Here is a 24465-nt window from a genome sequence, read left to right on the forward strand (position 1 = left end):
CTCCAGATTCCTCCAGTTTCCCCTCCAACAGTACTCCTCTCCGCTCAAGTCAGTTGCACTCCAGCCCGCCTGCCCTTCTTTGTCCGCGGGGTTTCCACAGCCAAGAACACCGCGAAACTGTCGTATCCGTGCGTAATTACGCACCGCGAACGTTTGGCTCTGCTTTGCGGCTCGGACAGACGGACGAATGTCGATGAAAAGTCGGGCAGCACAGTGCTCTTGGCTCAAACCTCCTCCAGGACTTGTGTGCTGCGCTCCCCTCCTACCACTGTGCCAGATCACACTGGGATTCCATTCAACTATTTCTGTGGGACCGCGGGGTCTCCACAGTGCCATCTAACGGGCTCCGTGGAAATGACTCCTCATTATTCCGACTGTTCATTTATATGCCAGAATAAGAACTATGTCAAAATGACATAGTTATAGCCTTAAATCCCCCGCCCCGATAGCTATTTACGACAAAAGCTTAAGCAAACAATCAGTCATGATGCGCACTGCTGCACTTGATGTGTTAATCTCATGTCAAACCAGATTATGGTGAGTATGGAGATGTTTATAAAGAGCTATATGGTAATCCCAATTATTTCAAATCAGTATAGAAATGTACAAATATATGCCAGATTAGATTAGAGCTTTTTTGTTTTGTTTTTTAAACTCAGATGCAGGCATTAAGCCTCTGAAAACTGAGAGCAATTGCTGTAGTTTTTATAGCCATATTGGATCTCCTGAGACTAAGTCTATTCACGCCCTCCTTTGTTGTATTTTTCCATTTCATAATTTGCCAAATGCTTTCAGTGCATCGCCGATCTGGGATATAGACAGGTCGGTTAAGTGCTACACAGTCGGTTTCTTTTTGGAAAAGCAAAACTTGTTTGCACCATTTTGCTTTCTTGTTAAAGTTCTATATTTCCCCCTAAAAGTGCTGGAAATATTTCTGTGTGCTTAGAAAGAGTCTCCACTGATTTATCTGCATGAATATAGGCTGAACATGGGAGACTGGAGCCTCAAGTGTGGTGGAAGAGCAATGGGAGCGCTAATCATGTTGCTCAGTGGGCTGTTACAGCGATGCAGCTGACTGCGCCCCTGTGCTGCAGGGAGGCAGCAGGGAACATCGGATCCTCGCCTTTGCATTCAAGCAATTTTCCTTTTAATTTAGAGAGACACTTTTCACTCGGTCCAAGGCAGTTTGCAGCACAGCTGGACGGTCTGGACAGGATGGAGCTAAACCTTCAGGCCTTTGCCTTTAACACACAGGGCATTAATCACCTCTGGCAGCCCGGTTTACAGACACAGATGGGTTTTTCTTGGTGAAGCTTCTTCTGCCTCTCTAGTCAAGCAGTAACTGAATTAACTCACACTGTCCTTCGCAAGCCCACAGTGGCAGGTGAAGAAAATACTCGCATGATCATCTGCAAGACATTAACAAATAAATCTATGCAGAGAATCAAATCTTGGATTTTGAAAGGAGATTCTGGAGTTTTCCATGTGAGACTGCTGCAGTTCTGCGCAGCGCAGAAGCACAGAGAGCCAGGAAAAAGTCAAGGTTTAAGTTCAAGGTTTATGCCCAAGCAGATCAGGATACGTGGCTGACTGCAAAGCCTCTAAAACCCACACGGACCACCTTCTGATAATAAAAAAACATTTTCTGACTGATGTGAAATTTAACAAGTTCTGACCAGAGAAAGTGTATTTTTATGATGCCTGTGAAAGATTCCCTTCATCTTGCTGGTCATTAATCACACGTGACAATACACCATGAAGCGATCAGTCTGACACAATCTGCCACATAGAGAAAATAACAGGTTTTTATCGATCTGAAACTTTGTCTCACTTCATCATTGTGACGTGAATGGCGAGAACTTTACGACAGGTGATCTCTCAGAACCCTGAAGGCTTGTGTTTCACAATAAAAACCAAATCTTAGAAATCCAGGTAAATATATATATTACTGTAAAGATTGGGGATTTACAGATAGGCACATTTTATTCAATATTTCCTTTAAATGTGCGCTGCAAAGACAAAGTAGAGACAGCCCAGCTCTACAATGAAAATGCTGAGGCTCTGGCAGGTTCAGAGGTCAATACAAATCTGTAGTGCTGGACACAAAGAACTCGAAACCTGGCAAAGCGTCAAGCTCCACTACGTGTGCATATTTCTTTGTGAATATGCAACGTTTAATTAAACTGAGTCTTACAAAGGGGGCCCAAGGTCTCATATATAGTTTCATTACATTACATCATTATTTAGGCACATAAGAACGCTCTGCATGTTCCTGCTTTAATTTTAATGCGTTAAAAACGCTGAATGATGCGCATGTCACAGAGAAACAGCTCATATATGAAGGGTCAGCTTTAGCATCGTTCCAGAATAGATGAGATTGGATTTCTGTGGGGACAGAAATAAATTAACCGATCTATCAACTTTTTTTTTTTTTGCTCCACTCTCTGCTTTCAGTGTCGTTCGCTACACCGACCAGGAGATGGCAGCAACGCGCACTTTCCTCCAGTGAAGAAGACGCATTCTTGTTACGTAATCAGAAAGCGCCCGCGGACCTGATACACGAGGATGTGTTAGTGTTTACTGAAATAAGAGTATTTTAGCGATTCTTTTATCAAAACGCGTCCACAGCTGATCTCACTGAGCTTCAGAGGACGAGGTAAATCAGAAATGGGCGACTTTTCCTCCCTCGGTCTGTCAGACTGGCTGGTTAAACAGTGTAAACAGCTGGGAATCAACAAACCCACTCCAGTCCAGGAAAACTGCATGCCAGCTATCCTCCAAGGTAAGACGGGGCGGGGATACTGTCACATATATGCTTGTAATACCTGCCGGAGGATCTCTGAGTAACTGTTAAGCTGGTGTTGAGGATGTCTGGAAGACTTTCTCTGTTATTTACACAGCGGAGGTGGACTTCCTCGGCAGCTCTACATTTGCTCCATCACTATTGAGGTGTTTCTTTCCACAGGTCGGGATTGTATGGGCTGTGCCAAGACCGGCAGTGGGAAAACAGCAGCGTTCGTGTTGCCAGTGCTGCAGAAACTCTCAGAGGACCCGTACGGCATCTTCTGCCTGGTGCTCACTCCTACCAGGTCAGTGCAGGGGACAGATGTGAGCATCCAGAGTCTCAGTAATGCCTCATCAGACAAGCTGTAATAATGTTTTTTACCAAGGATATTTCCTCCATGTTTGTATTTTATTTTAGTTCGTTTTCAAGTTCACAAAGTCATTTTAATTAGTTTACAGTTTTCCAAAAGTCTAGCTAAATTTAGGTAACTAACTTCTTTCATATCTAGTTTTATTATACATTATAATAACCTCGATGTACATTCAAGATTCATGGTGATAATTGAGAATCACTGGGTTGGTGCATAAATACTATTTTGTGCTGTGTTATCTTCATTTTCACAGATTTAACTAAAGAAATGGGAAAAAATGTGTTTTTAATTACAGGCAGCTGGTAACAAAGTGCTTAAAGATTCGGTTTAAAATTGCTTCGTTGATCAGCCTGTTGTGTGTAGTGTTGGGCTCCTAGTTTTAAAAAAGCAGTACGCGTTGCTCTTTGCTTCTCTTAAAAGTAATGCAGTACTTTGCTTAGTTGCACGTCAGAGAAAGTAATTTGGTAAACTGCTTTTTTTCTCACAGGCAAGTTACTCTGTAGTAATTATAACTGCAATATGATTACTGAATTTATTAGAGTTACTAAGTTACTGAAAAATCTAATGTTATTACATTAACACGTTACTTTGGAGCGTGTTATTCTAATACTGGTTCATCCTTTGAGCTAAGTGTCTCCTTTATCCTTGAATGAGTCATAGGTCAGTGTTGGCTTAACAAACCAAAAACATTCATCTGAAAATGATCAGTTACAAGGACTAGAGTGAAAATGAGTGAAAAGCAGGCCAATGAGTAACTCTGAAAGACCTTCAGAAAGCCCAAAGAACTATTGTTTAAGACCACTTAAAAAAAAAAAAGAAATACGAGAAAGTCTGATCCTTGGAAACAAAATATAAAGAAATGAGGGGTCGTTCAAGATTTTTACACACATTTTTACAGGGAGCTGGCCTATCAGATTGCAGAGCAGTTCCGAGTCCTGGGGAAACCTTTGGGTCTGAAAGAATGCATCATCGTCGGTGGAATGGGTAACTACTTTCTTATTTCTGGGTTGAGGTTTTTGTTTTTTTGTTTTTTGCAACAACAAAAAAAAGAAAAGAATAAACATCAGAGATTCTTTCTCCCTGAAATCTCTCATCAGTATTTTTGAAGCAAATAATTGAGCAGCTGACCTTTAATCAGAGTGTAAAAATGTGCCAGATTTACCTGTTTCTGTTGTGCTTTGAGTGAATTTATTCCACCTGTGCAGAATTCACAGTTCACCGTTAAAGGTGGGAGTCCTGCTCAAAATGTGATGATGCTCAGCTGCAGGAACCAAACAGTGTTGCCATTTTCCATGAACTTGGTTTGCTTTTGTCTGATACTCGTGCTCTGTGCTGACTCTGCTGTGTTGTGGGCAGACATGGTGACCCAGGCCCTGGAGCTGTCCAACCAACCACATGTAGTCGTAGCAACGCCAGGCCGACTAGCCGATCACATCCGCAGCTCCAACACCTTCAGCATGAAGAGGATCCAGTTCTTGGTGAGTTCACCGAAACTCCAGATCCAATGATAAGATTATTGTTATTACATAAACTTCTGTTTATATGAAGTACTTATGTCACGTACAAGTTGTAATCTTTCACCAGTGTGCACACTGTTTAGTATTTTTCCACCTTGTGGAGCCACAGTTAGATGTTCAGTAACTGTGATGTGATTGGATATAATATCTCCTGGTTTTAGTGACTGTTTGTGTGTCTCCTTTTTGTCTGTGGCAGATTTTGGATGAAGCAGACCGGCTGCTGGAGCAGGGCTGTACCGACTTCACCAAAGACCTGGAGGTGATCCTGGAGATCCTGCCGGCCAAGCGTCAGACGATGCTGTTCAGCGCCACATTGACCGACACCCTGCAGGAGCTGAAGAGCATCGCCATGAACGAACCGTTCTTCTGGGAGAGCAAATCGGAGTGAGTGACCTGCATCTGTCTCGCGATTTGCAGGTTATTCATGGTCCAGTGAGAAATCGAATAAAACTGTTAGCAGGGTTCAGATTGGGAAACGGCGTGTGCAGATTTTCACCGGATACGTTCACAGAAAACTAAAAGAAACGATGTAAAATGTGAAAGTGTGTACAGAATAAAACAGCAGCTCAGCAGCTGAGCTTTATGTTCTCTGTTCAGCTTTACATGTTTTCTCCTCCTGGTGAGGTTAAATCTGTTTTCTGATCTCGGTGGGCAGAAAAAGGTAATAGAATCTAACTGTGCATGAGCGCTGTGTCACAGAGGCTCCACAGTGTTCAGTTGTTTCATCACCTGATGTTTCTGAAGCCCCGTCACCTTCAGCGATGCTGTCTGTTATATTTTTGAAATATCAAATCTAATCAGTGGTCAGTGATTTATCTTTTGTTATTGATGTTGTCAGAACACGAACGGTAGAGGAGCTGGACCAGAGATACATCCTCACTCCAGAGAAGGTGAAGGACGCCTACCTGGTTCATCTGATCCAGACATTCACCGATGAGCATGATGATTGGTCCATCATCATTTTTACCAACACGTGCAAGTAAGAAGCCACGAGGGGTTCAGCATCCTGTGTGCACATTTACAGATTAAAGCAAGGCGGTGCTGTTTTATGAAGCACAGTCTGGACTGTGATCATTAATTTTCCACATGTTATAACATATATTTGATTTAGAAGAGGAAAAAAACGATCATATGAATGATGTAAAACTTCTGCGTGCAGGTCTTTGAGTGTTCTCGCCTTTTTGTAGCTGTGGTTATGCTCACGTCGCACTGAATACATTTTCTTGACCAATTCAGGAGCTGTCAGATCCTCACCATGATGCTGCGGGAGTTTAACTTTCCAACCATCTCTCTGCACTCCATGATGAAACAGGTGAGGCTTGTGTGAACAGCAGCAAGGGCACAAACTGACATCAGCAGGGGGCCTGCTGAGACATTTTAAGGGCAGCTTCTTTGCAATGACAGCTGAGTGAGGTGCAGTCAATTAACTTTGCACCTACAAAGGATTTGACTTTGCTTTCTGTGTTGGAGATTTCACAATTCCTCAGAGGTCCTCTACAAATATCTGGGAATTATATTTGTGTCATTAAAGGGACAAAGAGTCTGTTGAAAAGCTTTTTATAGCAGATAAATGAACCCGCAGAATAACAGACTGTGCTTTTTGTTCTTCAGAAACAACGATTTGCAAACCTCGCCAAGTTCAAAGCCAGCGTCTACAAAATCCTGATAGCGACTGATGTAGCTGCCAGGTGAGAATGCACACAGAGCATTGGAAAGAAATGAAAAGGCCACATTTTTATGACTCTAATCAACAAATCTGACACAAACATTATGTAGTGTGAGCCTGTTTAAGGCTTCTGTCACTCCTCAATGGAGACACCACAAAGCATTTCAATGCAGAAACATGCGTTTTCCTGTTACTTCCCACCCACAGGGGTTTGGATATCCCAACTGTCCAGGTCGTCATTAATCACAACACCCCCGGCCTTCCCAAGATCTACATCCACAGAGTCGGGCGAACAGCCAGAGCAGGTTTTGTTTCTGGTTCTTTTTTTCTTCTGAAATCGTCTTCCTCGCGACATAAACACCACTCATACACTGTGATGTTTTCCTCCTGCAGGGAGGAACGGAGTGTCCATCACGCTGGTCACGCAGTACGACATCCACCTGATTCACTCCATCGAAGAACAGATTCGTAAGTCGCATCTAGGGCTCAGTTTAAAGACCTGTGAATAAAGCTGGTAGGAAAGCTGCACCTCAGGATAGATTGTAGTCCATCGGTAACATTAATAAGTAAAACATGTAAAACTTTTGACTTTTAGAGATTGTATTTTATCTTAAACTTGGATGTTTGCACAATTTCTGATTGCAAAAGAGATTAGATAATGATTTTTGCTTTTTGAGATCTACAGCTCATCACCATCTTGTAAATATCACAAAGTGTGTGTGTGTGTGTGTGTGTGTGTGTGTGTGTTTAAACACTGGCCTCTCGTCTTCTTACAGAAACCAAGCTGAAGGAATATCCTGTGGAGGAGAAGGAAGTCCTGAAGATCCTCACCCAGGTCAACGTGACCCGGCGGGAGTGTGAGATAGTACGGATGTTTTATCACTTATGCTCACCTCTTGCTTTTCACTGTGCTGAATCCAGTTAAAGTGGAACATCGCTGTTGTTTCACACGATGACTGACAGTCTGAAAATTGTCCCGTTAGTCAGGGATGCCTGTTTTGAACCTGCCTCACCAGTTAAGTGTTTTCACTGTAAACTCCATGTTGCAGAAACTCGAGTCAACAGACTTTGATGAGAAAAAAGAGATCAACAAGAGGAAACAGCTGATCCTGGAGGGGAAGGTGAGTGCAGCCTCTTAGTGAACTATTTAAACATTATTCTGTTTTTGATTAGAAGCATCATTATTATATTTTTAAGTCGAGTTGAACGTCTGAACAACAGTGAGGCGTTATTTTCCAGATCTCGGGGTGACTGCTACTTAGGCAGAAGGGACAAAATAATTTTAATAGTTTGATATAAATATAAATAGTAAAACTAGAGTCTATGAAAGGTCTGTAAAAAAATAAACAGCTTCTTATAAACTCTGAAATTTTTATGAGTCATGCTTGATGCCTTTTACTTCACATTTAAGGTTGATTGAAGATCATAAACATTCAGAACAGCAGCGTTACACATCAACTCGCCAAAACTATGAATACGAGACAAATTAAATGTTATCCAGTATTTGACCGTCTCCTGATGACATCACCTACTCCTGAAGGGTGAACGGCAAAGCAAGATTAATGACTCGGTGAGCTCTTTTTACCGGGCTAAATCGCCATGGTAACTTATGCTGAATACATCACCTGTGCACGATGTTTTAGCCAAGTTTTAGTTTAAAATGAGCTGGATCTTTTTTTTAATTATTATTTTTCATTTATTTACAGGATACTGTGTGATATAGATTATGAAGGAATAATATATGCAACTAAAATTAGAGCTAGCTATAAAGTTCCACCAGTGCAAACTGTGTGCAAGTCTTTTATAGTGCTGTAATTGCAGCTGCTGGAGCAAAATTGACGATGGCATTTGTCACAGCACACAATATTTTGCTGCGAGGCTGTCGGAAAGTAACCTGTGACTAAATACATCCAGTTTAAAGTTTCGGAGCTCTGGTGTTCACCTGACATAAAGAAGTGAAGCGCAGGATTCAAGTAAATTAAATCAAGTTGAAATGTTTTTATTTGACGAGTCTGCCTTGCAGCAGTGTTGCATTTAACTGTTACATTTTTTTTTGTTCTTTCATCACCGTTGTGATGACAACGTAATGTAACAGTAATGAGAGCCCACACAGAGCATGAAGCAGAGAACATTTAATAACCACTCTGTCATCTCTGATTGGGGTTCTGTATCTTGTCAAGCCAGCGACTACAACACAGCTGTGGTCGCTGAGGGTCAAAGGTTACGCTGCTCACACTCACAGGCAGTAGCTTTTTGTGGCCATGTCTACTTTTAGTATGGATTCTCTACAAGAGAAAATCCATCATAAGTGTCCAGCGCCCTTCTGCAGCGGAGAACTGATGGAATAACCAGTACGTGTTATTACGACCATGTGCATAACTAGCCTGTGTGAAACAAGCCTTTAGTAGCAGTGTGATGTTTTGGCTGCACAGGTGTAATGAATATGGACACACATGATAGCAGCAGGCACCTCTCTATTCACCGTGTTTTAAATAGAGTGCCTAAAATACCTGGTACCTGCCCTACGGTGAGTTTGGCATTCTGGTATTCAAGAAGTCATTTCCTGCCATTTCAGGATCCAGAGCTGGAGGCCAAAAGGAAAGCTGAGCTGGAGAAGATCAGGAGCCAGAAGAAGAAGTTCAAACAGAAAATCCAGGAGAGCATTCAGAAACAGAAACAGCTAAAAAAGAAACTGATGAAGAGAAGACAGACGAAAAAGAAAGAGGCGGCGCAGGCAACTGCATGAAAACCGCCTCATGTATATACTGCACACTGTATAATAACCTGTAATATTTGTACCTGCAAATAAAATTCAAGCCACAGAAACAACTGAAGTTGACAGCGTTTATTGATTCAGTTTAACAAGAGAATCAGCATCTTGTGATGAAACGTCACTGCAAATAAGACTGTTTCAAATATGTATTTACATCACATTGAGACTTTATTTCATGAATTAAATCTCGGCCTAATGACGTGGTGAATGAACGCTCTGTGTGGAACAGAATCACATCTTCAATGATTGCTGCACATGTTGGAATTGACTGGAGCTCAGAAGATGGGAGGAAAAAAATATTACGGCAACATTTTTTTAAAGCTAACACATTAGGATTCACCGGAACAAGTTGATATGCTAAAATGTCAACTATTTCTAACTCAAACATAACAATGTAAAGCGCAACATGATTGTCACATGTGTGCAGAAATAAGAAGCAGGTGAGAAACAACGGTGCAGTACATTCTTGCTGTGTTCAGAAAGTGTCATTCCTGGAAGAAGTTACAAAACTACAATCCTTCGGACAGTTTGAAGAGAAGATACAAAAAAAAAAGAAAGAAAGAAAGGAAACGGCGTCCCGCTCATTCCTGTACTCAGCAAGTTGCTACGAAAAAAATAGATATATCCCATATTTCAGTAAAACTACACAACGAAACGATGCACACGGCAGCAAAATGTCTGACGAAAGCAAAGTGGATCAACTCAGGAGGAACTGCTCAGCACAAATCAAACAGCCACAGAAGGGGAAAATAAAATCTAACAACCTCCATTTTTACCTCACAGAGAAGGAAGGTGGCTTTTGTATCCCCTGCCCCTCAATCAGCCCAGCTGCTAGACTCACTCGCATTTTATTCAAACAATAAAAATATATAAATAAAACAAGTCCTTTTCTGTGGGTTTCTTAAGCCCTCTGGTGTCAGAAAGGTTGTTGGAAATGCTGGTCGTTTGACTGGAACTACATTCATGCTTGTGCTGCGGCTGTTTATCTGAGGGTGAGCGGTTATAGGCACTGATTCTGGTCTCATTCGCTGTTTATTTCATCTCTCTGCCACCGCCCGATCAGTACTGGGTGGCATTTTCTGCTGTGAGTGACTGGGGGTTAATAACAGAACAATTTGAATCCACAGGAACCAAAAGTCTTTCGGGTCAAGTTCATTTCTGAATTTCAAACACTTCTTTTCAACCTGATTAGCTTTCGTTGTATTTGGGTGGTCAACGTGACCTTTAATATGGCTTCATTAAGGTGGAAAACACAGTGGCATCTGGTATGAAAAAGTCCACTCTTTCCCCTAAATCTTTGACTTTAACATGTTTCCTTCTCTGCCTCAGCCACCTTCCTTTTCTTCTACTTTCTTGCGGTTGATTGATTGCCACGACTGCCTGTTAGCCTCATCTAAATGTCCCCGTTTAGTTTCTCTTACCTTAAGCAGGGATTCACGTGATGAGTGTGGACAGTCCACAATCCCCTGAGGAAATCACTCAGAGCAAAAGCATTCAAGCATTTGCCAATGTAAGCGTACACAGGGTGTTTTAAAAAGACAGCGGGACGTCAAAGACGCCGTCGTCTGAAAGATTAAAATAAGAGGGGAAAAAAAAAAAAAAAAAGCCTTTGCTGAAACATCAAATGACGCCGAGCTGAATATTCAATGCTGGTCACGTTTGATAGTTTCAATGACTTTTTTGCAATTTTGTGCTCTGTGGTAAGAAAGGTAAACTGTCCCATGATGATCGCGACATCGTCGGGATTCGCGTCTCATGTCTTGAAAACGAAGGAGAAAAAAAAAAGTCTGAAATCCCCATGCCCCTCCACCACTGACGGGTGGTCGAAACCACCCCACTGCAGACCTTGTGAACGAGCCAGTGGTTCTCAAGGCAAATGAAAGGCCTTTCAATATCAGACTCAGACACAGAAACAGAGTTTGTCGTTCCTCTCTGAGAGGGTCCGTCGACTGCCGCTTTCTTTAGAGGCTGCTGAGGTTTGGAGGGTCCAGTAGAAGACAGTAGGTAGCACGCTTCTCCCATGTCAAACCTAATTTTAAAAACAGTCCAGGGCACTGCACAGGTTGATAGTCAACCAGCTTTTAAGCATGGGGAAGCAGAACGGCAACCAGGTCGTGAAACCAGGTTTCTTCAAATTCTGCTGAAAATCTACGATCTTCACCTGAAGACGAGCGTATAAACTTTTCTCAGACGCTGTGGATGGGAAGGTGTTGGGAAGATTATTTTATTTGGAGCTCAACCTCATTTGGATTCCCATGAGAGACCGTTTGGACCTCTCGTGTTTCCCTCAGCAGCCCGACCACAAGCCGCCATCTTTTCGACCTCCCTCCTTCACGGGCATTGGTTCCTGCCTCTCACTTGTTCACTCGGCCTCTTATGCCATCTCCCTGCCTGTCTGTTCGTGCTCTCTTCTTCTACCCTCTTTGTTTCTCTCGCTGGTCATTGGTTTGGTTTCGCTATCCCGTCGCTTTCACTTGGTGGTGCTTCGGTTGTAGCAGAGGAAAACAGGTATCCATTTTATGTTTTTATTATTTCCCAGATTAAAAAGCTGATGAACTAAGCTCAGCTCAAGCCTAGCTCCCTTCTTTGGGTAACCTGCAAGACAACACGGATGAGAAAAGTTGAGCTGGTTAGAGCTTTTGCATAACATGTTTTATATGCCTGATGTGATTTTAGCTCATCCACAAGTCAATTATTATATAACATTTCCAGTGGATGATTCCTGAGGTTTCAGGCACTTTCACAAAGTTTTATGTGAAACTGGACTTAAAATATATTGTAAGTTAGCCAAGATCAGTGAGACACCTGAAGCTTGTGGCAATCAGTCATGAGATCAGCTTTCCTCTGAATACTTTGACACTACACTGCAGCTAAAGACATAGTTCATGTACTTACACTTCAGTACTGCGACAGTCCAGTCACGCCGCCATGCTGGTACGCACGTTCACCCTGGTAGGTCGAGTCCTGGGACAAAGCCACGTCGATTTGGGACTTGAACTCGTCACCCAGGTAGCTGTCCTGGAGGACATAACGGTACACAAATCAGTTGTTTTTCCATCCAAGATTGTTCAAGTTTGTCCACCGACGCCTTCAGAGTTTAACCGATAAGTGTTGAGAGTCATCCAGACGTTTTCAAGGGACACTCAGACGTACCTGCCCCTGAGCAAGCAGTTTTATCTCCCCTGAAAACAGCCCTGAATGAACTGCTGCAGAACTTTTGCAAAGTGAGAACACACAATGGCGAATCAAAAAGCGCCTGGTAGTTCCTGAGGTGGAAAACACTGCAAAGTGTTTAGACAGGAAACTTTTTCTTTAACCTTTTCTAATTCAATCTTAGTAATGCTTTTATTTATTTATTTAAATTGAATGAATCTGGATTAGAATACAGTTTCTCTGGTCTAGATAGGAGACTGGTATTTATAATGATTTTAAAAGATATGTAGCAACTCATCATTCCAGGTTAATTTCAAAACAAAAATTTCTCAGAGGATTAATGCATGATCACAACCCAAGAGATTATTAATGAAACAGCAACACTGATGATATTTATGGCAGCAGTTAAACTTGGTTGTCATTAAATTAGCGTTACTCTCTGCTGCATCTCCTTTCTTTAAGCAACAGTGACGCGTTACCTGGGAGAGCTCCGGCTGGGAGAGGCCAGGCTGGCTCATCTGTGAGGGCTGGCTCATGGAGATGTAGCCTTGTGTCAGTGGCCCCTGGGAGAAGGATTGGGAGGCTCCATCCTGGCTGGCCTGACTGTTGGGTCCATTACCCTGACAGGCACCCTGGTGTGCTGAACCACGGACCCTCTGCCGCCCACCACGCCCAGGCTTACCTTTCATTGCTCCACGCCCTTTAAGGAGGGGGAGGAAGGAAAAAATAAATAAATAAAATCACAACCTGTCAAGTCATTATGCTGGGTAGGTATAAGGCATGAGAAGTGACAGTTATCAAATATCATTGAAGGACTTTGAATTATGCCCTCAGTGAGCAGCAATTTTTTGGAATCACTGAACATTAAAAAACAAACAAAAAAAACAACACATCCAGAATAACCCGTCTGCGTGCCGTTATTAAGGTAGTCTGAGGTGGGACTAGTCCGAGCAATGCTGGAGGAGGTCTATCAACTTTCCCTCTCCCCCTTTTTTTTTCTCCTTCTTAGGTTTAGATTTGCAGTTTCAATGAAAAACAAACTTTCCTCACTTCTCCTTTTGCTGTTATCGTACCTGCAGCAGGGCCATTGGGCTGACCTAGATAGCTAGGTGGAGCCATTGGTGGCATCACCAAGTTGAAGGGTATAGGAATATTCATAGCAGCCATGGGACCTGGGCCTGCACCAATCATCCCAATCTGGTCATGTGTTTGGAAGTACATATTAGATGGACGTCCACCTGAAAGAGATCATCAGTATCGATAAGACATGACATGCATGATTTAAAAAAAAAAAAAAAAAAAAAAAAAAGCTGACATATTACCATTGCTCCGGTCGTATGCAGAACCAGGGATGAGAGCCTCACGGGCATCGTACATTGCAGTGCTCATAAAACGTCCTCCCTGGAAAACACCGGTGATGTTTAGAACAGATTTGACTGATTTGCACTAACCAGCTTAAAAAACAACAACAACAACAACAAAACCACTGCTGCCTTCAGTTTACTTCCTGTGACAGCTGACTGGATGCATGCAGCCTTTACATTCATGGCACAAGTTTTGGGAGACCCCCTCGTGTCAAAGCAGGTGTGTATGTTGACACCTTTAATCAGACTCTCCTCAACTTGCTAAGCACAACACTCCTCATCAGAAGAGAAACAAGACACATTTAAAAACAAATAGACAGCAAAGACACAAAAACACCTTGTTACCAAAAGGTTGAGCCCCTTTTCCATTAGTACCTACTCTGATCGATTCGTCACCTGATACCAGGTACTAAAATGTGAGGATGTCAAACTGTGCATGCCACCGATTAGCAGGTCAATGGCGTCACTCAATGAGTCACGAGCATCTTGTTCACAAAAACACATCTTGTTGGATACTAATTTACGTCACAGGACGCTTGGCCGCGTTGCTGTGACGACGACCATGCACATTAGGTTGTAATGGAATCAAGTCAATCCAAGCAGGTAGTAATGGAAAGGTATCACGATCCTAAACTACTTTTTAACTCAACTTCCACTGTTACTCAGGTGCCAATTCCCAGTATTAGTTTGGATTCATACATCATTTAAAAAAAAAAAAAAATGTATGACGCGTCCTACTCACAGGGTTGATGGTGTTGACCAGTTTGCGGGGCTTGCTGAACTGCATGAGGCTCTCCCTCAGGTTGTTTAGGGGCCCCTCCACGAGGACCTTTTGCTCCTTGTAGTTGTTCAACAGGTTGTTCCACAGTGGCTGCTTGGAGAGCGCCTTGGGGTTGCCCACAATGATGACACCATACCTTCAGACATAAGACAACTGATGAGGGGTAGGTTGCAGCTTACACAAATCACACAGTGTGAAATGTTGTGTGCGCAGAACAGAGTCAATCTAGTGTGTGTTCATATAGCCTGATCGTTAAAATGAAGCTAAATTTGACACATGAGTCATTCAAATCAGAAACGCACGATCGATTGAGCCGTGCTTCATCTGTCCACTGTGATTATTTTAACAGTTCTTACTTGGCCCTGGTCAGCGCCACGTTGAGACGGCGAGGGTCGTTCAGGAAGCCAATTCCTTGGTGCTCGTTGGCTCGAACACAAGACAGGATGATGAAGTCCTTCTCTCTGCCCTGAAAGGCGTCCACGCTGGCAATTTCCACTTGCTATAATGAATCACGATAAAAGGTGAAATTGCATTGTAAAAACAGAGGACCAAATCTGAGTGGTCGTGTGCTAAACTTTAAACAATAACTTCATGTTGGTCTACTCTCAACTCTGGCTCTCCAGTTGTTCACTTTCTTTTTTGTCCATCTCCTCTGTGGAGGAGACGGGACGTCCTACTCCTAACTGCTCCATGTTGATGTTGTCCTGGTATATCTCCTAATGTGTGTAACTATAAAGTGTTTGCTGGAAAAGGGTATTTTTGCATTTGTGTTATAAGTGATACCTGATAGAGTTTGGTGTGCAGGGAGCCGCTGAACTGCATGTATTGGACCAGGTAGGAGCGCTGACCCTCGTACGGGGTGATGATGCCGATCTGATCGGGTTTGGCTCCCGCCTTCAGCAGCCTGGTGGTGATTTTCTCCACGTTGGCAGCTTCAGTCCTGAAAAAACAGTCAATCGTATCAATATTGGGACAATCATTTAAAGTTAACTATGGCAAACTGATGCAAAATAAAAAAAAAAAAAAAAAAGCAATCACGTCCACAGTTGCTTTAAACCAGGGGCCAAAACAAATTACGTCAGCAAATTTAAGTAGGATTGAAGTGAAATGCCACCAAGTAACAAACAAAATGTGAGAACTTACCTGTTAAGGTACGAGGTTCCAGAGCTGGCAATCTCCTCCTGACCTTGAGTAACGTAAAAGAACATGGGCTTGTCTGGTTGTGGCCACTGGAAATCAAAGCCCTTCTTGATGCGGTCAGCTGAGGAGAACAGGACGGTCTAATTATTGTTAAGTTATAAGTTGGTGGATCTTCTACTAATCAGTGTGGAAATCAATTTGCTCCTTCATCAAACCAGATAGTGAACTGCCGGATCGTAACAAACCTGCAGTGACGCCATTCTGCAGGGATCCCTCGTAGAAAATGTTAGAGGGGAAGGCACTGAGAGCCGGGTGCATACGGTACTGGACCTGCAGGCGGATCGGCCGGATCCCCAGGACCACTAGGCGCTCAAACAGGGACTGCGACAGACCTGCTTTAGCCGCCTTCTTACACATCACCACAGGACCCAACTGGCAGTGGTCACCCACCAGAATAAGCTGTGTGGAGGAAGAAGAGCCACATAAGTGTGACGCTTTGGTTAGTTTAACAACACAAGACAAGATATTAATGTTCAGACTGTTGAAAGTTTTAATACTTGACAGTAGCTGCTACTACAGTTTAAATGACAAAGCTTTACATTTTTAGTTGACATGTGCCAAAGTATTTCTTCATTTACTGTTAATGCAAAAAAAACGACAGAAACCAAAGCAAACAGCAGCAGCTGGGAACTGATGCAGCTGTTTGGGTTTTGTACCTGCTTTGCTCCCAACACCACGGGCACCATACACTCGGGCTCAGTGGCTTGGGTGCTCTCATCGATCAGGATCGAACGGAACTGCATCTTGGCCAGACGAGGGTCTCCAGCTCCGACACAAGTGCAGCAGATTACGTCAGCATTCTGGACAACAAAGAGGAAATTATGATCATTATCTGCATCTCAGGTTGAAGAAGCTATTGAATCATCTTAATGGACTGGTACAGACAGCCAGTTGAAATGGGATATTTTCTTCTCCTGTACTGTCATGTGCTGACTGGCTGAGGCCAGTGGAGTTGCAGGATTTAGCTACACAGTAGTGTAGCAGCAACTGTCTATAATAGGGAGAGGCAACTAAGGATGTGGACAACTAATGTGATGGATGTTTAAATGCTGCTGCCCTCAGTGATCAGCACCACAACTTGTAGTTAAAAATTAAATGTATAAATTAGGCCACTGCTTCTGCAGAATAATTCTCAGAGGCAAACAACATTTGACTGAAATCACTTGTTGCACCAAGAATGCCTGAAATCGCCAACTTCCAGCCGCATTTAAAGTGAAAACCAACACCTCCTCACCATGAGCAGCTCCCTCTCAGCAGTGCGCTTCAGAGCCCTGTAGCGTTTCTCATCAGCAGACGACAGCTCGCCAGTCTCATCTTTTAGCTGCTGTAGTTTCTGAAGCTCCGGCATACTGTGGAGACAAAGACACATCAGATTATTTACACCAGTACATTACAACACCAAATCTGTGATATAACATGGTCACACCTGGAAAATGAAGGACTATTTCCCCTCATGCTACTGACCTGTCCATGTTGCTGATCTGGTTGTGTAAAGCAAGGAAAGACACAGGGGACTCGATGGCCTCCCTGCTCTTGGCACACAGCCTGACAACCTTCAGTCCAGTCTTATCGATCTTCTCAGTCAGCTGGTCCACAGCAATGTTACTGGGAGCACACACCAAAACTGGTCTACAGGACACATGCACCACAGAGAGAAAGGGAACAAGAATTACACGACTGGAATAATAACACGCTTCAAGTATAAAAGGGTTAACTCAATTTTTGCCTCACCCGTTGCCCTGTCGGGACAAGTGGTACACAATCGTGGCAGAGGTGACGGTCTTCCCAGTGCCAGGAGGCCCCTGGATCAGACTAAGAGGTCTCTGAAGCACCGTCTTCACAGCATACACCTGAACATGCAAGAAACAAAATAAATCAACTGGATACTTAAAACAAACGCAGTTTGCCAAAAACACAAAACACTTTTTGCCGATCATAACAGAAATCTTTTCTTATTCTTTGAGTTTTCTAAATTAATTTACAAAGATGAATGTCTTTGTTGCACTAATGTACAGTAAATAAATCAACTAAAATTACACTATGTCCTACACTGAGATTATGGCCATCTAAAAGTTTTCTCGTATGAGTTACGATGTCCAAGTCTGACCTGTGAGTGATTGAGGTCAGGAAGGCCTGGGGCAGTGAAGCGCTTTGGCAGCTGGCACTTAATGGTGACATCCTCAACTTCATGCCCCAGGAGTTTGTGGTAAATGTAGCCAGACACTGAGGTCTCATCCACCGCAAACGTCTTCAGGGCGCTTTGCATCCTGCAGCAGGACATAAACAACTAAGTCAGCCGTTACTGCCAAAAATAGCTTACCAAATGCATTTAAATTAAGCTGAAATCTTTACAACTGGTAGTCAAATCAAAAAAAAAGAAAAGACAAGACACAATGAATCTACTGAAAACATGAGGTGGAAATGAAAGGAAAGGAAGAAAAGACCTTTTGGTACGCCATGTCGCTAAATGCTCTGGCATAAAACAGCTTACCTGTCAAAGGAAGTCGACTTCCACACAAAGTCCACCTGGAAGTTGTGGGGGATTTCCACAGGTGCTCCAACACTGCTCCGCAACTCAATGGCAATTTCATCTCCATAGTCTTTAAACACGGGCTATTAAGGAAATCCAGCATTATCTGTAACATACTTCTAGTGGGTGAGTGTGGGCTTTGCTGTCTGTACTTCTCGGTTAGGACAGTCACTGCTGCCGTAAAGGGCCACGCTGGAAGGCAACATTAAGAAACAGATCATATCAGCTGTGCAAAGGATACTGTCTGGGACCTTGATGACATGACCGATGCCCTTCCACAGCGGGGCCAGGTCTCCCTTGTACCGCAGACAAATCTCATCACCTTGCATCAGCCGCATATCTGGGGTCAAGCGAAAGGACACAAGTTAGAAACTTGCATACAGAAGTATTTAAGGACAGGGCTAAGTTTATGAAAACACATGATACAATACCGTGCCCTCATCTAACCCCACAACACAAAACAGAGGTAAGAGGAGAAAAAAAACAAAACAAAAAAACAAAAACAAAACACGCACACATGCCACCAAAAGATGCAGGGATGGGGGAGGTTGCGTGCAAGGCCTGAGGGGGGGGGAGTAGGATGGGAGCTACATCTGTACCACAGAACCACTGGGAGGAAGGAAAGTTTAGAGAATTACCACCTGAATCCGTCTTAGGAAGAGTGAAATAGGCAATCCGCTTTTTGTTCAGCCCCAGATCCCACCTAACTGTTATATTATCTTGAGTCTGAAAAAGGAGGAAAAAATGATCAAAACATCAGGAATAATAATACAGATATCACAGCTATGACAATATTGCAGAAAATAAAGTAAAAACACCTGATCAGAAAAGTGCCTTATGCCACAAAAACACATTTCAGATCGCATCTGTAGTCAGGAAAATCTATCATCACATCCTGCTTCAGCATGAAAATAAAATAATCCTCACCATACCATTAAAATCATTAAATGATTAAAGGCTTTTTAAAGATTAAAAACTTTAGCCATGTACATTTCTGGAAGTAAAACACCAGTAACCACATTCCAGGCACCTCTGTGTGGAACCATGTTCAGGTACCTGTGACTCCTTAAGCTTCTTGTCGTAGTCAGCTTCCAATTTGACCAAAGGGCCAAATATATTTTGGTATTGATAAGCATCCTCGTAACGCAGCAGTACATGCTGGGGCTCCTCATCTACTCCAGGTTTCTCCAGGTCTTCCAAGGTGGCAGTGGGATTGTCCTGTAGGAAAACCACAAAAAACAATAAAAACAAAGTCAACACTCTTACAAGCCCTGAAAGAGCAAAAGGCATACAAGTGGATCGTACCTTCCAGAGTTCCTCCAACTTGTTGATTTGCTGGGCCGTGATCTGACGGGCTCTAAGCTGCTCCTGTTCTGATGGGATCTTCACCAGCCAGGACAGAAAGCATCGGTCCTGGATCAGCGGCTGCCACTGCGAGCTGTCCCAGTTGATGTCCTTCAGGCTGCTTTGGCTGGCACAGGGCTGCCTGAATGGAGGCACAAAATTCAGGCCAAGTATTGGAGGTTTCAAACTAATCGAACTACTGTTAAATCACAGTACTTCTTACTGCAAGTCCATGAGGCCATAAAGAGGGTTATGTTTACTGTCAGAGCCGCAAGCTCTATTTCAAGCTTAATGCACATTAGTAGGGCGGTCCAGAGACAACAGCTGCAGACTCTATAGCTGACTGCCTGTTCACTACTTTGATTGATAGTGCATATTATGTGCTATAGTCAGAACACTGGCTCTGTCTTCGCTGAACACATTGGTGTTTGTGTGACAGAAAAATCCACGCTGGGGACTTTATTTCCCACTTCCAGCACAAACAGAAAGTAACAGTCCAGAAGTGTTGTAGCTCTATTCATCTGCCATAGTACATAATGTATGTACACACACAGCTCTGTGTCTGTGCTGAACTCTGTTGATCAGAGGGCAAAAGCAGAGAGTTTCTCACACTTCCACCATGAAGAGAAAGTATCACGAGAGCAGCAAGTTCCATTAACCTCCTTCACAAACAGCAATGAACAATTAATCCTAATAATAATAATAATAATGGATTGGATTTATATAGTGCTTTTCAAGGCACCCAAAGCGCTTTACAGTACCACTATTCATTCACTCTCACATTCATACACTGGTGGAGGCAAGCTACGGTTGTAGCCACAGCTGCCCTGGGGCAGACTGACAGAAGCGAGGCTGCCATATCGCGCCATCGGCCAGCACCAGTAGGCAAGTAGGGTAAAGTGTCTTGCCCAGGGACACAACGACCAGGACAGAGAGCCCTGGGATCGAACCGGCGACCTTCCGGTTACAGATGCGATTCCCAACCCCCTGAGCCACGGTCGCTAAGTCAGTCTAAGCAGACCACTGAAGGTAAAAAATATAAAACCATAACATTTATGCAAAGCCTGCCCAGTTCTTTTTATTAACTTGAAAAAAAACAAAACCATAAAAAACCTAGAACATCTTCTTGACTGTTCTGAGTCTCTTTTGAGCTGCTTTAATATGTCTGAAAACAAATATGAGCCTATGTGGGGGGGCTGCAATACACAGGTCAATTAAAAATTTCTAAATACGTGTTTCATATAAATTTCTGACAAGATTATTTACCCTAAATTATTCCATTTTGCAAAAGAAGAGCTCTCTTTAGCAAAAATACATTAAAATAAAAAGGTTCATCAATTTTGTTCATGAACCTTCATCTGTTGGCCATTTTTTCCTGTCTATCTCATTATTCAGGCATCTCAAGGCCTCTTTACCAGTGTCCTAAAGTCTAAAGTAAGGGGGAGAAACCTAAATAACTGAGAAGAAAAGAACTTTATCATAAACTTCCAGAGTCAAATGTAAATATTCAGATCAAGCTTCACAGAGGTAGAATATTGTCCTGCTTCAATCAGGACAGTCCCCAGCAACATACCTGCAGAGTAGCACCACCACAGAATCAGCCTTTGCTGGGATGAAGCCCAGGAGAAAGACGTTGCGACAGCCGCAGTTGTAACATTCCAGCACGGTTTCGCCCAGCGGCCCATCTTTATGCAGAGTCACTTCTTTGCATTTCGCTCTCACCAAATGGTTCACAATATGGCTGCGAGGCAGACAATGGAAGTCAAACCAAACAGAAAATTAAAAAACTGACACTGAGCCCGAGAGCAAAAGTGGGAAACGGCCCACTTCACAGTTATGAACAAAGGCTGTGAATAGGATACGATTCCTATTACACTGCTTGGTAGCATCTACAGTAAATAAACCTGAACACGCCCTCTGTTCAACCAATGCAAATACAAGAGTTGCCATCTACTTCTCACAGATCTCTCATTACACACATGCCACATGACCTGTCTGTCAAAATATGGCTGGTGTTGGCAGAAGTGTGTGAAAATTTCATTGTTATCGTTTCAGGTTATTAGTAGTTTCACTTTCCGATTCCTACATGCAATTAAATAAAGACAAGCTGACGACGCACCTGCCGGATGTATTGCCACGCCCATTACAGAACCACTTCTTGCTGGTATTGCAGTACACCACACACGCTGGATCGTGGATACCACAGTAGCTGTAAGGAACAACCACAGCAGTGTTCAGAGCAAACACAACAAGAGCAAAAGACCAACTGTACACACATGATATCGGATGTCAAAGGAGTCAGCATATTATACGGACCCTGTCAAATGCTACATGCTCACATGCCTCAAACACAAATATGAAATGTCATGGGAATATGTTGCCGCCATACATGCAGGACTCTTGAAGCTAATTCATATTCAATAGGTGTCAAAAACATGTACAGTATTTCATAAGTTTCAACAAGAATGCACACAAACACTCCCAGAAAGCCAATTTAAGAGAGTTAAATACATTTAAATTGCATATTTAACTGCCAATTCTTATTAAAAGCTTTTACCTAAATTGCACTGTCAATTTAATGTTTAGTATTCTTACAGGATTATGAAAGTAAACAGGAATGAGATTCAAGCAGTAATGTGAAAAGTATTAAAGCTGGTTGACATTTCATCAGGGCCACGTGAATCGTATCGTAGCACTAAAATTATAAACCTCTGATAGTGCACTACAATTCAACCATTGTGAGTAGCTAAAAATTGTACAGCATACTAGTGATGTAGATGACGATCACTAACTAATGTACTGCAATCAGTTCATCGGTAACGCACAGTCTGCTGACATCCTGCCACGGTGCGATTTTTTCCAGCGTACCTGCACGCGTGCAAGGGCAGGTCTTTGGTGTAGTACGTGTCCTCTTCATCCTCCTCAAAGTTCAGCTCGGCCAACAGTTGGCTGGCTTTGGCCACGGAATCATCCACTCCACCGTTGTGAAGACCCTCATCGGGACCATTTACCTGCAGCACAACACCTGCTTTACTGAACAAACTCACCGCTAACGATTAGCAGCCAGGCACACAGCGCTGAGAGAGCCACTAAATTATAAGTTGACAGGTTGTCAGCGATCATGAATTTTCTCTATGATTTTTACAGTTACGCTCACGAGTTTAGTTTACCTAACACAGTTCAAAATAAAGATAAAAATACAATTACTGTTACTTCAGAAGTTTAGTTAGGGGGCTTGCTAACGCTGCAACCCAGCTAACACTGAGCTAAGTAATGCTATCCAATTTAGCGGGCTAACAGGTAGCGCTGGGTCAGCTAGCTAACTACAGCTAGCGTCAGTAAAGCGCGCTTTCTCGTGCCTTCCTGTGAAATTGAAAACCTCAGACCTGGCTGTCCAGCTGGCTCTGTGTCTGCCCTTGAGTTTGCGTCTGACTGGGAAGGGTGAAGTCGGTGAAGTCATACTCCGAGCCCTGGGTGTCCGCTCCGAGCAACTCCGCTTCCTCGGTGTCCAGGAAGGTGAGGGTCTGGGAGCTCGGCCCGTACGCCTCCACGCTCATCTCGACTCTCTCAACTTTCGCTTTACTGACGGGTTTCCGGGATTAGTATAAAGACAGTTAAAATCCAAAGCGTTTTCGTTGATCGACAATTGGTTTAGAGCCCGACGTTAACAGTCTCAGTTTGAACCTAAATAAAAAAAAATGGAACCGATCGGAACCTCGAAAGCTGCAGCAGGTCCAACAGCCGCGGTGACGGACTTCCCCAACGTGTGACGTTCACCGGAGGCTGGAGCTCAGCTCACAGACAGGTCTCTACAGGGAAGAGCTCTCACTCTGATCCCATATCCGGGTCTCAAAGCAACGTCACGAAACGCTGTGAGGAAATCCATTAAAAATAGCAATACTAATACATATAATACTCCTAGCTCTTTTGACAGTTTTTTCAGTAGGTTTTGTTTTAATTTTTTTTTATACAAATTGCATGATTCCCAATTTGTGTCCAAATCTGGTTAAAAAAAAATTTAATCTAATCGTGTTTTTAGTATGTTTTGTATGGATAGCAACGAGTAAAAACTCGGTCCCACGAGTTTATCATTGAGTTTTAGGTAATTACGTTAACAGCAAAATTGTTTAAAATAGTATCAACCAAGGCAGGGTCTGCTTAAGTAACTTAAATGTGAGCATTTAGATGGCTCCTATGCCAAAATGTATTTTAAAGAATTCAATCAAATGAGAGGTCTACGAGAGCACTAAGATATGAAGGTATGTACCAAAGAGGAATGAACGTTAATAGGAGTGAGCCATGCCTGTGAATGAGAGAGGCAGGTGGAAAGGTCAAGATGCAATGAGGAGGTGGGTGAGTTGAAATACTTGGGGTCAACCATGCAAAGCAATGGACAGAGAGGTGAGAAAGAGTTAACATAGGATAAAGATGAATGTCAGGTGATTTTTCCACAGGTAATAGGTCTTGAATAATCAGGTCCTAACTTGTCTTAAAGATCTCACAGTACCATACCGCATAAATAGAGAATTTGTGGTTCTACTAGAGTTTCTAAAAGTGGAATGGGAAGAAGAGCCTTCATCTTTCAGGCCCCTCCACTATAGAATCAACTCCCTGTTTGGATTCAGGAGACAGACACTCTCTCTACTTTGAATATTAAGCTTAAAACTGATTTTTTTAAAAGGGTTATAATTAGGGCTGTATCAGGCAACCCTGAAATTTCCCTTAGTTATGCCGCAAAAGGCCTAGGCTGCAGGGAGCTTCCCATCATACATTGTTTCTTCTTCAATCACCTCATTTTCACTTTTTGTGTTTATGCACCACTTTGCATTCAATCATAAGTTATTATTAATCTCTGGCTCTCTTCCACATTAGGTTTTTTGTCCCTTCTTCCTCTTCTTACCCCCAACTGGTCACAGGAGATGGCCACCTCTCCCTGAGCGTTTCTACCTGTTAAAGGGAGTTTTTCCTTTCTACTGTTGCCA

At 42.9% G+C, this 24465-nt stretch overlaps 2 protein-coding genes across 5 annotated transcripts; one reads left to right on the forward strand and one right to left on the reverse strand.

Annotated features, from left to right (window-relative positions):
- Positions 1-2484: 2484 nt before the first annotated feature.
- Positions 2485-9167, forward strand: ddx49 (DEAD (Asp-Glu-Ala-Asp) box polypeptide 49). 2 transcript variants are annotated; one of them, XM_026194375.2, is made up of 13 exons: positions 2485-2782; positions 2966-3089; positions 4054-4139; positions 4512-4633; positions 4869-5056; positions 5511-5651; positions 5909-5984; positions 6284-6360; positions 6546-6643; positions 6732-6806; positions 7115-7203; positions 7388-7459; positions 8914-9167. In XM_026194375.2, the coding sequence occupies exons 1-13, from the start codon at positions 2668-2670 to the stop codon at positions 9082-9084; spliced, it is 1434 nt and encodes a 477-aa protein (XP_026050160.1). In that variant the 5' UTR covers positions 2485-2667; the 3' UTR covers positions 9085-9167. The 2 variants fall into 2 exon arrangements, with proteins under 2 accessions (XP_026050160.1, XP_080146195.1); XM_080290069.1 differs by lacking the exon at positions 8914-9167 and adding an exon at positions 7750-7866 and having other exon boundaries at positions 2520-2782.
- A 1132-nt stretch (positions 9168-10299) lies between these two features.
- Positions 10300-23251, reverse strand: LOC113037375 (regulator of nonsense transcripts 1). 3 transcript variants are annotated; one of them, XM_026194374.2, is made up of 24 exons: positions 22870-23251; positions 22352-22494; positions 21603-21692; positions 21057-21224; positions 19445-19625; positions 19196-19357; positions 18781-18865; positions 18381-18479; positions 18101-18209; positions 17717-17876; positions 17341-17459; positions 17074-17238; positions 16844-16958; positions 16266-16409; positions 15795-16008; positions 15553-15670; positions 15193-15349; positions 14766-14908; positions 14371-14545; positions 13587-13665; positions 13338-13502; positions 12744-12964; positions 12007-12129; positions 10300-11706 (listed from the first exon to the last, which is right to left on the reverse strand). In XM_026194374.2, the coding sequence occupies exons 1-23, from the start codon at positions 23038-23040 to the stop codon at positions 12010-12012; spliced, it is 3303 nt and encodes a 1100-aa protein (XP_026050159.1). In that variant the 5' UTR covers positions 23041-23251; the 3' UTR covers positions 10300-11706; positions 12007-12009. The 3 variants fall into 3 exon arrangements, with proteins under 3 accessions (XP_026050159.1, XP_026050158.1, XP_026050157.1); XM_026194373.2 differs by having other exon boundaries at positions 18778-18865; XM_026194372.2 differs by having other exon boundaries at positions 18655-18865.
- Positions 23252-24465: the final 1214 nt, after the last annotated feature.

Source organism: Astatotilapia calliptera, chromosome 15, assembly GCF_964374335.1.
Source record: "Astatotilapia calliptera chromosome 15, fAstCal68.1, whole genome shotgun sequence".
Lineage (NCBI taxonomy): Eukaryota > Metazoa > Chordata > Actinopteri > Cichliformes > Cichlidae > Astatotilapia > Astatotilapia calliptera.